Below are 17,123 nucleotides of genomic sequence, written 5' to 3' on the forward strand. Positions count from 1 at the left end.
CCCTGAAAATGTCCATCGACTTAAAAAAAAATTGCATTACAGCATTAGTTGCATTAATTAACACTTTAGATAGATAGACAGTCCTCCCTGAGCCTGGTTCTACTGAAAATCTGTTCAACGGAGTCATTTCTCTTCACTATCGCAAGTAAAATGTAATAAAATAACAATAAAAATAACTAGAATAAATAATTTTAAACAAGTAAAACACAGAACAATTGACATTAAAAAAATATAAAAATAAAAAACAAAGCTTGCCAATAGGGGATTGAGGGTTTTCATGTATATTTTTGTAGCCTTAATCCATCTATCCATCATCTATACACCACTTAATCCTCACTAGAGTTGTGGGGGGGCTGGAGTCTATCCCAGCTGACTGAGGGCGAAGGCAGGGGACACCCTGGACAGGTCACCAGTCTATCACAGGTCTACACTTGAGACAGACAACCAAGCACACTCACATTCACACCTATAGACAATTTAGAATCACCAGTTAACCTCAACATGTTTTTGGACCTTGTGTGAGGAAGCCGGAGAACCCGGAGAGAACCCACGCTGCGCAGGGAGAACATGCAAACTCCACGCAGAAAGATCCCGGTGCCTCCACTGGGACGCGAACTGGCGACCTTCTAGCTGCGAGGCAACAGTGCTAACAACTGCCCCACCTTGCAGCCCTGTAGCCTTAATATTTAAGTTAATTTGCTCAAGCCCAAATAACCAAAGGTCTTAGCTACATTATTTAATTAGTTAGGTTATTCTCTGTAATTCATAATACTTTAGGGTCTTAGCTTTAATTTTTATTATCATATAGTATTATCAGTTAAAGTAGTATTTTATATAATTTTTGTAGTATTTTAATCCACAATATGTAAATTACAATCACACCATAAATACCATTGCAGGGGTCTTAATCCCAGTGTTTAAATTTATGGTTAAAACTTGATGACATCTCGGGCCGCAGCTATAGCTCACCTGGTTGAGCTGGCGACCCATGTACAGGGGCTATAGTTTCTGATGCAGCGGCCATGGGTTCGAATACTGCTCATGGCCCTTTGCTGCAACCCTTCCCCCACTTTCTTGTCTCTCCTTTGACTGTCCTATCTAATAAATGCAAAAAGGCTTAAAAAAAAAAAAAAAGAAAGAAAGAAAAACAAACAAACAAACAAACAAACAACTTAATACCATCAATTATGTGTTTTTTTTTTCTTGCTCTTTTTCTTTCTTCGACTTGAAAAGATTTTGGTGCAATGGCTGTTGTTTTAAAAGTTCAATACAAAAAAAATACAATGACTTGACGAGCAACACCATTTCGCAAATGTGAGCCCACTGTTGCCATGGAAATGTAAATCCAGAGGCTTGAATCCAAAAATAACATGTTAAAAAGCTGTCTTTTGCTTTGTTTTGATATTCATAAAGTTTTTAATATCGTAAGGAGTCTATTTTATGTCAGAAACTACACAAATGAAATGGTAATAATATTCAGATCATCACATATTACCATCACTAGACAAATATCATCATTCATACTTGCGTTTAATAGATTCTGAGGTTAATATCACATCATGACGTATTGATTTTATAATAAAAGTTCAATAAAAACTGAACAAACTGCATCATACCGATCAACTCTGTGACTGGCCAATATCTGATTCTTAATTTACGGTTAACACCAGCCCAACAGAACACACAGAACAACTTAATCTTTCCTACATCCTGCAGAGCTCTGCCTGCAGTGGTCTGCGTTTGAACAGTCCGTCTGTTTGCTGATCTCTGCTTTATGGGACCGGCGGGTCGATGGGCACCTCGGCCATTACTCAACAGACAGTGGAAAGCACAGCACCACTTAACAGCTCTTTATCTTTACACACTCGCAGCACTCAACTAGGGTTAGAAAAGTAAAAGAGGGAGATAGGGCGAGAGAGCATGTGAGCATTTATTCATGCAACAAACACACAGCGGCACCGACACCAACTGCACACACAGGACACGACGTCAGCCGATTTTCTGACCACAGCTTTGATGGTTTTATCTCTTGTATGCCTAACAAATTTTTAGCATCCACATTAAATCAAGATATGATGAATCAATGTTGCTTACAGCCACACATGTGCATGTGCTTGCCAAATCTGATTGTAATCAATGTTATTTTCCCGCGCTGCATGCCAATAAGGTCAGCATTTCTCCAGGCCGAAGCGCAGTGACAATGCACCTTAAAGCACCTTAAACACCAGAAGAAGAACTTTAGTACTTGTGTTACAATAACAGCTATATTAGCTACATAACAGCTATGCGTAAACACAAAGAAAATGGAGGAGATGCACAAGGCTAAGATAGATTAAAACAAATAATGTAAAAAAAAAAAAAAAAGGAGGTATAAAAATTCTTACCTCCTGGCAATATATGCAATTTAGTGAGAAGCGGTAAAGTCACAGTTGGACATTTAATGTAGTATATAGAACCTTGTAAGAATGTAGTTAACCAAAGAAAAAGTTAAGGGAAAAAAAGCTGCATTTTATTTCTAGAGTAAATAAATACATTTTTTAAAGGAATTTTTGTGGTTCAGTAACTGATCATCTTCAAATTAATAAATAATGAAACCACTAATTAATCACAGTTCTACTTTAGTAATCAAGTCATCTAACTAGATTAAGTTCTATTAAACGTATTTACTATAATAAACTGGACTTTGGTCAGAGACACCCAACAAAATTAGAATCTCGCAAAATGAATATTTTGAATTTTGGACAGATTTTAGCATCAGAAACCCACTTAAGCTTTTCTGTGTTAAGTCTGCATATTGTTTTAGCTCAGAGAGCGATGGTTTCCTCCCACAGTCCAAACACTGCAGCTGGAAGCGAAGCGGAGACTGAAGATATGGTGTGAATGTAAGTGTGAATGTATTTGTCAGCGCGTTAGCCCTGTGATAACCTGGCAATACGTCCAGTGTGGGCTGGGATAGGCTCTCGCCAACCCTGCAGCTTTAATCATAAACATCAGTACTGGCATCAGCTTTCACAGGTCATGTGTATGTACATAAAGGCAGATCACAGCATATGCACACACGATGACAGATACACACAGGACATAACCAAGGTCAGTCATTTGCTGACTCTGCAAAGCTGAATGCTGCAAAAGCAAACTTTTAATCAGAAGCAGAGACCACTGCAGTGCTCCCTGGAGGCCTGCAGTCTCTTCCAGCAGCCTCCTCTCACCTTACAGACCAGCACCAAACTGCTTCCTGACTCAACTGTGTCTGTACGTGCGAGTCACCACGACAGTGTGAAGCAATGTTTGGATGTCGTTCCACTGTGGAACTGTGTGCAAGTTAAGTTATCTAATCACGTTCTTCTCCTTGTCCGCAACAGCACTGATTGGTGGAGTCTGAGCAGCGGCGCTGGGCTCCCTGTGGTGGCCTGCCATCGAGGGATTGGCTTAGGTGGAGGAATAATAGAGTATCGATCAGTGCCTGGGCCTGCAGACACTGAAGTAATGTGAATATTGTGGCTGAGCACAGCCTAATCATTTACCCAGCTACTGAGAACCTTTCAGCCAGCTTCATAGCTCTCCTCAGCACCATTCATCAACTTGCAAGGGGAATCACAGCCCCTTGTACAAACACACAACCAGCCACAAGTGAGAAAACACAGAGAATAAAATGTGGAGTATCATCCAACTTTTAAGAATATTTAAAAGCTTGCTTTATTTACATCGAAGTTTGCTAATTAGCGTTCTCTTTCCCTGCCTACATGTCTTGGTGCCATCAAGTATCAATTTGCTGTCAGTGTACAATACTGATGGTGACTACTTTAACTAAAACATTGCTCCACAGGACCACCAGTGGTCAACAACTCCATAAAGTACCTTTAAAGACAGTGGATGCATGCCATTTCAGCAAATAAAGGATTTCAAGTTTAATTTTTCATCAGTTAAAAACTAGCATTATGGATAAAATCTAGTGGTATAGCACATTTTTTGGAAGGGAAAAAAACAGTGAAGTAGGTGGCATATTTTTCCATTGATACAATGGGAGCTCCACGTATTTACGCAAAGCGAAAAATGGCAGCAGTGTGAGGAGGTAATAAGTGTAGATTCTGCATTAAGAGCAGAGTGCTTGGAATATCTTTCTGGTCACAGAGAGTTCTAAAAATTTCAATTTCAGATAAAATGCTGCACTCACCACCATTTTCTTTGCTATGATAAACAACAATAACCACCTCTGGGCAGCAACCTACCACGCTGAAAATTTAAAGTTTTGGTGATGCTCTGGATCATGCAGTAAGGCCAAGATTATGTATTTTAATCACATTGCTAGTCTTTCTGTGTTAAAAAAAATTCCACTTGTCAGCAGTATAAAGGAAAACTTAAGTCATATCCTTGGTTTAGCTCCACCCACAACAACTGCCATAGGTTTCAAGAGCGTTTCTTTCCGTTACAGCAGAACGTTAGAGTGGTGCAGCCAAACAAATAAGTTCTGCAGACATTTAAACTGTGCAATCACAGTCAAGGGTGGGCATGACAAAAACTACATCAAACAACTGTCACATCCTATTCTTCTTATACAAGCCCTGGACAACAACTAAACAACAATGTGGGAAACGTTAGTACTGCTGGTCTCTCAGTATTCATGCACATACCGGATGACATCCACAGACTACTGCAGTGTTAACATAAAAACTAATTTGTTCGCCATAGGTCTACCAGGTAAGCAGCAGTCAGTTGAATCAGCCAGCTGATCGGTACAAGAGACACATTCTTTCTACAGTTTTTACATATCATACCAAAGCGTCTCAGCTGAAAAGGTGCTTTGGTGGACACACACACTTAAAGGGAGATTCGGGTTTATTAAAACTTCATTACAGAATTAGAACCAGTTCTAACACTATTGTGTCTAAAGTTCCAAATAAAATCTGTCAAATTTCTAAACAATTCCAAACAGTTTAGTCAAGTTATCTATACCAAATTGTTCAGTGGAAAATTGAAGCTAAGCACACTTTATTCTACATAAAAATCTCTTTTTCCTCTTTTTAGCTGACATCTTTGCAGTAAAACTGAATTGTCTCTTACACTACTGGTGTAACAGTAAGTGTATTTGTCTCAAACCATTTTCAAGAGGACATTTTGGTTCAGCAAACAACTTCCTTAGTTCAGTACAGCCTGCATTCCCTGTCTGAAGTTTATTTATGTTGGCATATTTGCTCCTGGAACAATAATTTGACAAGGAAATATTTTGGCAGTCCATCAGCTGTTTATCAGCTATCATTCGCTAGCAGAGTTAGCAGCCACTATGCGATTTTAATAATCTTGTACAATGTGTTAACCTACAATACATCTTTTAATTTGACTTCCTGCACAGCCAGAAGCTGCACTTTCTTTGTATATATTGTATATATAAACTATATATATTAAACAACCCTTTCACTGTGTTTGTCCAGTAATAATTTGCAGAAAGTTTATTTAAACAAGATGGCTGTTCTCAGTGCTGGCTAAAGAGTGAAAGGCAATGCTCTTTGTGCATTTCTAAAGTTGAAGGTTCAGTGCTGGCTTGGATGGATTATTTAATTCAATTATGAAAATGCTGCACTTACCTTAATGGACATTTTTTAAAATCTTTTATTTGATTTACACTTGAGAGTAAACAGCACAGAGTCTTTTCTTATCGACAGCATTTGAGTGCCTGAACTGTTGCAGTAAGAGCTATGGTCAATTCGACACTTGAAAAGTATTTCAACACAGAAACTCAAAAAATAAAAAATAAAACCTACATTCCTACAGTGCAAGGTCCCATTCACAATTTCCAAGGTGTATTAAAGGTTTTGCACCGAGGTAGCTAACCTTGGCACAAAAGGTACTCCATTGTCTCACAGTACATATCATCTTACTGCTCCAACACAGCCTAGTTAAGATATAAATAATCACAAACTAGTAGAGGAGAAAGGCAGCAGGAGAAAGACAGACAGGCTGAAAGACAACATGAGACAGACCGAGAGGAGGCTCACTTTATTAGAGCTTGCATGCTCTGCCACTGGGACTTCATAGCAGCCATAAATATTGCTGAGACGCATCTGAGCAAGGATAACAGCGAGCACAACAACCTCTGATGGGGTTTAAGCCTGTGAGCCTTCACCCCGGTGCTAATAACGCAGTCTCTCACGTCTTGGTATTTCCATTGTGAGCAGCAATGTAAAACTTATAAACCATTACAGGCCATTTTCCTCTTTCAAGCAAATTATTTAACAGGCGCTTCAGAATCATTCTAGTTTATTGAGCGATCCAACAGGCAAAACGGAGCTTTTCCAGCAGGAAACACTACTAGCAGAAGTCCTGAGAGATGTGGTGAGGAACAAGGCTCTTTCCTCAGAAAATGGCTGCCTCTCTGTGTTTTTGTCCTCTAAGCTTTCAAATGTGGTCTAAGATCCTTTTTTTCCCAATCTAAATATGTCAAAATGTAAGTATAACTTTTGTACTAAATTTTGTACTAATTTGTACTCTGAAAATAATCTGCTGTGAAGTGCTCTTTATGGCAGATTATTTTCAGTCATAAAGAGCACTTAAGCTCTAAAAGTGGGTCTGATATCTTCATTTTTCAAAGATGTAAGTAATGTCAAAGTCAGCAATTTGTCATTTGTACTGTAAAAATAATCTGCCATTAAGTGTCAATGTTCCTAAGTCAAAATATCCTTCCAATACCACAGCAATCTGTCTGTATGGGAAGCTTGAAGCAAAGATCACACTGTGCCCCAGACTATCAGGACCTTACTTCCATTTGTTTTATATAAAGGACAAATGTCAGGGAGCTCTGAGACTGGATGTCCCTCAATAATTTTATAAAACAATAATAGAAATTCAACAGAGTTGATGATGAAAGGCCCCAGAAAAGCAGTTTTCCAAAAAAGGAAGTCCAAAATCAAATTCAAACATTTAAATAAAAAGGTTATCTCTAACGTTTAGATTTAAGATCTTTACCCTACTATATGAAAAGCTATTAAAATGACATATGTTGTGAATTGGCACTAACAATAGTTTCTTCCCCTTTCTTTTTAGTCACAAAACATCACTGCCATGTTTTTATTGGTGAAGACTGAAAATTCAGAAGTTCCACATGATACAAACGGAAAGTCCCTCAGGGAGCTGGAATTCATCCACAATGACAATTTACTAGTTTGGATGATTCTGGGTTTTTGTAAGCGTTCGCTACATATCAGACTGCTGCTGCCAGACTTTTAAGAAGACAAACATTTTCCAAAGTTTTTTAAGGCTGTGAAAGACAGTGAAATTTGTGTTTGCATTTGGATATTTATAGAAATCTGTGTGGGAAATCTGCATAACTGCACTCCAACACTGACTGTATGTAGAGCTAAAACAACACTAAATTACAAGGACCTGGTACAGATGTAAAACATATTAGCTGTAACTCAAATTAATTGATTTTCAAAATAGTTGGCGATTAAATTAAGAGTTAACGAATCAATGAACTGATTAATCGTTGCAGCATTACTACTAGCATCTACTCAGAGTCATACAACCATATTGTATACACAATCTATAAGCATCTAAATATTGAACATTGTACAAAAATGCACTGTAGAATGAATGGGAGTGTTTTAAAAGAGCTTTTGTCAGGAACTTCATTAAATTTTGATTGTTCTGAACATTCCATTGTCTCAGAGCTACTCTGCCCCTAAGTAGTTCAATGTTTAAATCCATTATCATGGACTCTCCCCTGAATAAAACAGTGCACTGAGAGCGAGCCTTCAATAACCATTTGGAAGAGAGAGAACGAATTCAACGTGTACTTATGGTTTCCACTGATTCAGTATTACTAAGTTAATTAGTGTTTTGTTTTGTCGTCTGGCTTTTTTGTCAGTTTACATCCAACTCTTGTAATAAGGCTTACTAATGCCAGCATAACACTGTGAAATTCATTAGTATATATTGAAGAAATATTTGGTGATAGAGGCTTGTGGTACTACTCTAAGTAGGAGCTTGTGAATTACTATAGATATTATACAACAGTTATATACAGCACATTTTAAATGCGTTAAATATAATTTAAGGTTTTAAAATGTTACCTTTAAATATTTTTATTGTCATTCTTATCCAAGTTTTGTGTGTCTACATTTATTGTTTTCTTACTCAGCAAGACTGCAAAGGTTTTCTCCAAACTTTAATGTATTGAGTTTAAATAAAGTCTGAATGAATGAAAAGAATCAATGAATAACACTTGATTCAATATGGACATTCTAGTAGCTTTCATCTTTTTTTAAAATTTTGTTTGTTTTTTTGAATTTTGGCATTTTAGATTCTTAGATTTTCTCTTTTGGGGTTTCATCTATCTCGTCAAACAGTGTGAATCTCTGGCCAACATAACCATCGCTCCATCTGATAGGTCATATGTTTGCAAATAATTTTATTTTTTTATTTACTGCATTTCAGGCAGTTTTTTAGCTCACTTATTCATATCACAGTTATGATGAAATTAAGATCCATCAGTCAGCAACACTTAAAAGATAAACATTTGACCTCTGTTTGCAAACCATTTATCTTTTGGTGTAGAGGTTTGTAGTACCATAGAAGATATCAAAATAAAAGTAAATAATGAACCACAACTAGGAAACTCTTGCAGTATCCAATTTGCAAAGCTCAGCACTATCAGGCTGGCTCATGATTGGTCAATGGTGTACATTTACAAGACAAAGTTCAACTCAGTGCAAATAAAAAATTAAAAAAGAGTGGATGTCCTTGCACCCTCTTGAGAAAACCCACTAATCACAGCAGTTCCACTGGAATAAACTGATTTTTTGTGTATATTTTCCCATACAAACACACTGAAAACTGCACTGTGCTGGACACCACATACAGTGCACCGCAAATTCTTTCCAGAACCTTTCAATTAATGATGTACCTCCTCATCTTATCAAATGTTGCATGTACTAAAAATAGGCACAATTTAGAAATTTAAATTTTAAAGCCAAGTCAGCAATGCCAAGCTTCCCATACACATGCTTCAACAGAAATCTTTCTCAAAAATGCCTGTCTGGGGTTCCTGACCTCCTGACGTAAACCTCCGTCAGCGACAGCACAAATCGTGTCCTGGTGAAAATGAAAAGGATGCTCTTCCTGCTTTTTCCTCCTCTTGACATCTTCCAGTTCTCAGTCTGCATGACTGACATCAGCACAGACGAAAACATATAATCTGTGTGACCCAGTTTCCATGGCAATGCACGCTGGCTGTCGCTGCAGCGGCACACAGGCAGAAGGAGGTTACACCATCCAGAACCACAGCCTGCTGTGTGAGGGGGATAACAGTGGCAGGGGACTCAGCTCTCTAAATCCTGAGGCCCTGCATTTGATATCATCTGTCTCCAAAACATGCATACAAGGAGACTAAGGAGTGCAGCGGAGCAGTGACTGATTACTATGGATGTAAGTGGTAAATTATAAATGATTAAACATGCTGTAGGTCATCAAACTCCTCTCCTGCAGGGACCTTTGGCACTGATAGGTCCATGATGTTGATGCTTTAAAGTCCAGTTTTATAAAATGACATATTTCTGCAGGGGATCACCTGCGCCTAACTGACTGACCAGACACTGAGATTTTGTTTACGAGAGTATGTTAAGGATTAAATGATTCTGAACGCATGAAAACAAACAGTGCAGTCAGTGGTCAAGAGTCTTGTGTCAGGATAAAATCCAGATCTGACCTTGTAGATCTACACACAAATTCACCACAGCAATCTGTTTTTTCAGGCTACGCAAACATCAGTGTAAGCTCTATTGCACAGAGTGTAAGTGATGCTCCTCAAGCTGTTTAATAGCTGCCAAGAACGTTGGAAGGATCACTTAGGCACTTCAGCATTTACAATTAACAGTTAGCAGTAACTGTGACCTGACATCTATCTGTGAGTTAACAAAGAAACAGAGTCTAGATCAGGGGTCGGCAACCTTCAACACTCAAAGAGCCATTTGGACCCATTTCCCACAGGAAAGAAAACACTGGGAACCACAAAACCCTTCTGACATCTTAAATGAAGATAACACTGCATATATTGTTTTAACCTGTATGCTATGTATAAAAAACGATAGTGTGTTGCATTTATGAAATCAATGAACTGCTACTAAGGAAACAAATGCTTATTTCTGCATGCAACAAAAACATTTTAAACTCCAAAAAATAAAAAAAGACGGTGGGTTGAAGGTTACTTTCAAATAAAATACTCAACGTCTATTTGAGTCCTCCTTGTATTTATGAAATAAAAAAATTATCTTAAAAACTTAAATTATCCACCTGAGGTACCCTACCAAAGGGATCAATAAAGTTCTATCTAATCTAAGTTCTATCTAATCTAAACTGAGGTCTGGTTGTCCTTCTGACTGCAGCTGGGACTACTGCTCCAGACCGCTGACCGCTTGTGAGCGTTTTGGGACGGGGAACAGCTCACGGCACCACCACTGCTCGGTGAGGACAGTAACTGCAGAACGGTACATGTTTTCACGTCAGAGTTCCAAAACACCAGAAAAGTCTCCAGTAACACCAGAAAGAGTCGCTAGATTTGTTGCGAGTCGCTTTTGCCAAAAAAAATAAAAAAATCACCAAGAGGATTTGGAAAGGTGCCAGATTTAGCTGTTGGCAACGCTGCATGTGTTGGCGGGTGTTGCACATTGGTGGTTGTGACGCATATTTTGAGCGACAAAAAAATTAAACACGTTTTATTTTGAATGTTAGAAGTTCACAAACATCTTCAAATTTAGAATTACATTTTAAAAACTAACGAGCTAAAATAAAATACATTTCAATTAAAATACTCAATCTTTATTTTCCAAAACCACAAGGAGCCGCAGCAGAGATATGAAAGAGCCGCATGTGGCTCCGGAGCCACGGGTTGCCGACCCCTGATCTAGATTAACTGAAACCTGGTCCCACATCAGCGATTACTTACGTTTGAAGGGGACAAGGGAATATGTCAAAACCATATAGTACAAAGAATAAGTTCAACTACCAGCGTTCCACAGAGCCGGCCCTAGGCATAGGCAGTATAGGCAAATGCTAAGGGCGCCGACATACACGGGGGGCGCCACAAGCGGAGCAGGGGAAGTGGCAGGAATCCGGAATGCACAGGCAGTATTTGGCTGCAGATTGCAGATTGGCTTATACATTATGAAGAGAGTAAAATAGCGTGGGAAGGAAAGAAGAGGAAGAAAAATGGGAAAAAGACACAGGTACGGTAACGTCAATGCGATGGAATTAATTACATTAAGCAGTTATAACAGAGAAACAGCCCGTTACACTGCTGCCGGAAAAAATTATGCTGCAAATTGGGCCGATACGTTGTTTTCTAGAGTATGTAACAGGAAAATGATCATTTCTCCACATTGATCGTACCCGGCTAACTTACATGTATTCAGGCAAATATTTATCAACAAGCGCCAATGCAGCTTCTCTACCATTAGCAGCAAAGACGTCATGTTAGCGTCTTAGCTGCTAACGTTAGCAGCGAAGACGTTAGCGAATCGTCTTCAATAACGAATAGCAGCGAAGACGATGTGGTTAAATATTTGCCTGAATACACTGCAGTTAGCCAGGGAGTATCACTAAGACACCCCTCGCTACGCTGTCAAACATTTCTGGTGACAACCTTGTTAAGTTAATGGATCAACAAAGAACCTGCACTGATCTCACCTCTTTTGTAAATGTGGGTTGGCAACAAACCAACCTTTGAACTTTTGAGCTCTCCATCTTAAAATGGGACATTATAGCTTCATAGTTAAACTAAGTAACTGACAATGAGTGACAAACAGGTCATTCACATTTTTATTCAACAAGTGAGACCTTTTACATCAAAACTAAAAATCTTCCATTTTATCAAAAATTATTTCAAATAAAATCAGAGCAGCTCTACATCAGATTCCTATGTGGTTCACAGCATAGATATATATAATAAAGGCCTTTATTATATATATCTGTGGTCCACAGCCCCTTGTTTTGTAGATAGTAGAAAATAAATGAACAAGCTATAGAACATTTTTTATATTTGAACAATGCCTTATTTATATTGTATTTTTAATTTAGGTCACTTGTTTCTTCAGTTTTATTTAGTGTGTTGTTTCTACTTAAATAAAAGCTTGACTACATGCATACAGTTTGTGTTCCTGTATGAAAGTTAAGAGTGAAATTCACTGTGATGCTAGGGGGTGCCACCTACAATCTTGCCTAGGGCACCAAATTGGTCAGGGCCGGCCCTGGCGCTCCATAAGCTAAAACAGACATAAAGATAACTTAAGAGTGTACCCAGGCAGTATTTACATGCATCTGGAAGCATCTACTCTGTCAATTCATGCAAATTAGGCACTAGGTTTATGTAGGGTTTTTGTTTTTCTGAGCTACAAGCAAAGAGTATGTTGTTAACGCACCTGAAGCTGTTAGTAGCTGCCAAAAACACCAGAGGAATACTTGTAGTTGATGGCAATAATAATGGGTTAGCTATGTAGCTGATGCAAAATGAAATTCTGGCCCATTTTCAGAGATTCTCACACAAGCTGCTCCCTCGCCTACACAGATCTTTCAATGGTTGAACTGATCGGGAGTCAGATAAACATGACAACAGCTTGTTCCTCCTTCTGTGTGACTGTACGTGTTGGAATCACTGGAGCTGCTTTTTCAAGTCTTTTAAAGAGTAATACAGGGAGAAACACAGCTGATTTCAGCTGAGTTATTCCTCAGACCTCTTACTAGTAGAGAGGAGTAAACGTTGCACATGCCTCTTACACAATTTGTTTTTAACAATCAGCTTTTAAATAGTCTTGGATGCTGCTTGGGCACATTTATATAAAACAGCAAAGTGTCTCAGTAAGGTGGTGGGCCACCACACACTTCCAGAACAGTTTCAGTGGAGCTTGGCATTGATTCTCCAGGTCTGTGAAACTCTACTGGAGGTTTGGAATACCATTCTTACAAAAGATATTCTCTCATTTAGTGTGTTGATGATGGTGATGGAGAGCACTGTCTAACATTACAGTCCACAATCTCCTATGGCCGTGCAACTGGGTTAACATCTGCTGACCCGGAAGGCTATATCATATGAGTCAGCATTTTTATACTTATCAAACCATTCAGTGACCCCTCATGGCCTATGGTTGGAAGTATTGTCATCCTGGAAGCAAGCACTACTATCAGGATAGAAATACTTCATCATTGGATGACACCTCATTTCCACACAGCTCTGTGTTCGTATTCACACAACCAGAACTCTTATCTATTCCTTTTGAGAATCTCTGTGATCTCTGCTGTGTTTGCAAAACTCCTCCTCCTGTTGTTTGTTGTTTTTTTTGGTCCAAAATTTGCCTTTTGAAAATTCTGAATTTTTGTGGTAGGAAATTTGAAAAATGAATTAGCTAACAGACTGTTCAGTTGTTTGTTTACGGTCAAATTGTGTAAATGTGTAGTTAGAAAAAAGGAACTAGTTTAATTAGTTTAATACATGCTAGTTGTGTAACATACAGAGGGCACACATACTGTAGTGGTTCATACGTCCTGCAACATAATTTTTTACCAAACCCAAACCTCCTGACTTATTTCTGTCCAAGTATTTTTGGTTCTGTATTTGTGACAGTTATACTCCATGCACATATTCCATAAAACTAGATGGTAAAAACTGAAAGCCCTGATTACGCTCCCTCGAATGGCTGCTGTGAAGTTTCCACCCATCTGTAATAACATGCATTTCCTCGCACTGAACACCAGGGGAACAATCCATATATCATAAGGATTTGTGGACATGAAGTCAAATCCCTAAACAAGGAGTTAAGGAGATCACTCAGAATAGCATTGCATTGGTTTGCAGTGAGCCCTCCCTCTCAGGGTCAAACCATGTCAAGCATGCCATAGCAGATTCCCTCAATGCAGGGGTTAAAGTTCAGGCCTGTACTGTTCTCTTGGTCTGGGCTGCATAAGCACTCGCCCACTTGTTGAGAACATTTTGAAGGATGACTCATCTAGAGAGAGTTACTCTTCTATTTTTTAATGCACAAGCATCAAATGTGTCGACCACAATTTGGTACCAATATCTTTTCCATAGATCTAAATGCAGATGTCATCATAGTCACTGTTGCCACTGAAGCCAGTTGAGCAGCCTTTGTGACTGAAGCTCCTGCCGTCTGTGCCCCAACAATGAACCTCTCTATCAAAGTCACTTAAATCTTTTCCTTGCTCCATCTTGATGCAAAATTATAATTAACTGGGCCTGCTCAGCATTTCTGAACAGCAGATGCTAATTGTCTAGTTGTATGTTAGAGGGTTCCTGTGTGGCATTCCGTATGTTTCTCTACTTGTTTATTCAGATTTTTCCTAAACTTTATCACCCATTTGTATATGATCTGCCCAACAAGCAGGAACTGTAAACAGGTTATGATGATGAATGAGGTTTTTGTATAACTGTTTCTCCATACACACGCAAAAACTAAAAATTGAGGTTTGGCAGACTATGGGCTAGTAAAATTTTTAAAACTGCATATTCAAATTAAATAAATGGAATATTTTTGCACTTTGAACTTTGGGTAATCTTTAAAAACATCTACCAGCAGCTTCACATCTAAAATATCTCCATCAATTTCTCCCTGTTGAAACTTTTCACAAACCAACCTACCCGAGGCCTCTTCCAGACGACACGTCCAATCCTGTTACCCTGGTAAAAGAGCGAGTCGTCAATGGCAGGGAAGCGGGGGTCCTCGAAGAGCAGGCCACTCTGCAAGCACTGCCTCTTCAGGGTGGAGTACTGCTGCCCCTCGAAGGCCTTCACTGAAGTGAACATACTGCAGCCCTGAAGGACACAGCCAGACGACAAGGAGGCACACCAGTCAGACCAGAGCTGTACGACACACATCCTCCATGTACACCAGTTTGAATCACATCACATTGTCCTGCTCTTCTATTATTTATTTCAAAAAGTAGCTTCTCCTGGCATTTTTGAAACCAATTTTCCTTCCTGCACATCTGCTCTTGCACTCGCACACATCCAGCAGACTTTAATACCTTTACAGAGAAAGCTCTCAGTGGAAACAGAAAGTCGATGTGCCCTGCCACCTCGAGCGCAGCCTGGATTCACTGGGTCAAAATGATTAATCTGTCAATTCACTGATATCCTCCAGGGCCTAATTATCACTGATATGCATTGAAGGAGCCATGCACACATTGATCAGCTCAGGGCATGCAGAGAGACTGGTGAGTCAGGGCGGAGGCAAACTAAGACGAAGCTATTGAAGGTATAATCAATACTGAGACACTGGATAAATGACAAACCTTTATACCTTTACACTTGCAATTTATTTTTTGCCAAGTGCTTCTCCGGTATTCATGACATTTAATGCTATGACCAATTACAGCAATCTATACCACTAAGCCAATGTAAATTTTCTTCGTGTCATTCAGTTTTAAGCTTAATCATAATACATTTTTTGGCCACTTAAACTAAAAACAAGTTAAACTTCAGCTTACTTTGACAAAGTATTGCTGTATGGTTGTATTTTGGTTAACATCTCTGAATCCAGCACACATGAAACAACATCTGAACCTTGACAAACTGTTTATGTTTTATTTAAAAAAAATGTAAAATAAAAATGGTCATTATTTCCGTCAGTAGAAAGACATGATTGTCCATTCACACCACAATTAACAACAAGTCCTTATATTTATATATAAGAGCCGAGCAAAAAGAAAACCTGGATATGTGCAGAGTCAATATGTTTTTCAGATGTGCAAAATTATTCATGCCTGAACTTTCATGGTCATCAGTTTGCGTATTTCCTTTTCTACAGGTGTCACTTCATAATCAATACGTCTGCCAGCAGAACTATTGACGTGTTACCAGAGATTTATTGCAGGAAGTCAAAGTCTTTCAGGTCACTGAGTGCTTCAACAACATTTCAAACACGGTTATACTGATTAAATGTCTACTTCAGGTTTCTTGGTGGAGTTGGAAGATGTGACATTTATTATTATAATTTTTGGTCTATTTATTTATACATTTAGTATGTATTATCTGTCTTAACGCTTTATGAACTTTATAAGGTTTACATAACTGCTTGTGAAGGGGTTGTTATTAATCATTTTTAGTGTTTAAAGCACTTTTTGTTATATTGTATTATTATGCAAAGTACCGTGTGAATAAGAAAGATATTAATATCGTGTGATGACAAAAAAGTAATGTTTATTGTCAATTAATCTTCTAATTATCTGCTCTATTCATGTGTTTGAGCTGTAAGACAGCAAAAATGTCTTACATTTTCTGATTATATTCTGTTTGTCCTCTGGACTTGGCAAATGAAGCATCTTTCATTGCAGGTGTCCAAAGCCTGCAAGTTTTATCTCATTTTAATACATTTTCTGAATCTTAGAGAGGTGAAACTATTTGATATTTAACACAACAAGCAAAGTCTAGTGCTAAAATTTAAATTTCTGTATCGAATCATTGTTTTTTTCTTTTTGTTCCTGCCAAATTGATCCATTGAATCAATGAAAGGGTCTCAACCAGCCAGTCTGGGAATCACTGACATAAGAGTTGAAAAATCCTCAAAGAAAATCTGCATGATTGAGAGGCTGGAACTGAAGATTCTTTTGAAACAGAAAAACAACTTTCAAGTATTTTCATCATAAAATATAATTTGTCCATGCAAGAACTCTGAACAACTCCTCAACATAAGTATTCAAAATTTATTAAACTAATTTTAGAAAAGCTACAAGAATAAAATAGTAACATTAGCTAACACCAAATCACACTTTCAACACTTCTCACACTAGAGTCATATTAGAATTTCCACCCACCCATCCATCTTCTCCCGCTTATCCGGAGTCGGGTCGCGGAGGCAGCAGCCTTAGTAAAGCCGCCCAGACTTCCCGATCCGCACACACCTCCCCCAGCTCTTCCGGGGGGACCCCTAGGCGTTCCCAGGCCAGCTGGAAGACATAGTCCCTCCAGCATGTCCTGGGTGTTCCCCGAGGTCTCCTCCCGGTGGGACGCGCCCGGAACACCTCCCCAGGGAGGCGTCCAGGAGACATCTGGAAAAGATGCCCGAGCCACCTCAACTGGCTCCTTTCGATGTGGAGGAGCAGCGGCTCTACTCCGAGCTCCTCCC

The 17,123-nt window shown here is 38.8% G+C and overlaps 1 protein-coding gene across 1 annotated transcript in view; it reads right to left on the bottom strand.

Annotated features, from left to right (window-relative positions):
* capn5b (calpain 5b) overlaps window positions 1-14,803 on the bottom strand; it is a 45,259-nt gene extending 30,456 nt beyond the window's left edge. The window contains exon 1 of the mRNA XM_008282479.1: window positions 14,639-14,803. Coding sequence (XP_008280701.1) covers window positions 14,639-14,803 — 165 coding nt within the window. The remainder of the gene's footprint in view (window positions 1-14,638) is intronic.
* Window positions 14,804-17,123: the final 2,320 nt, after the last annotated feature.

The sequence above is a fragment of the Stegastes partitus genome, unplaced genomic scaffold, assembly GCF_000690725.1.
Source record: "Stegastes partitus isolate 25-593 unplaced genomic scaffold, Stegastes_partitus-1.0.2 Scaffold273, whole genome shotgun sequence".
Lineage (NCBI taxonomy): Eukaryota > Metazoa > Chordata > Actinopteri > Pomacentridae > Stegastes > Stegastes partitus.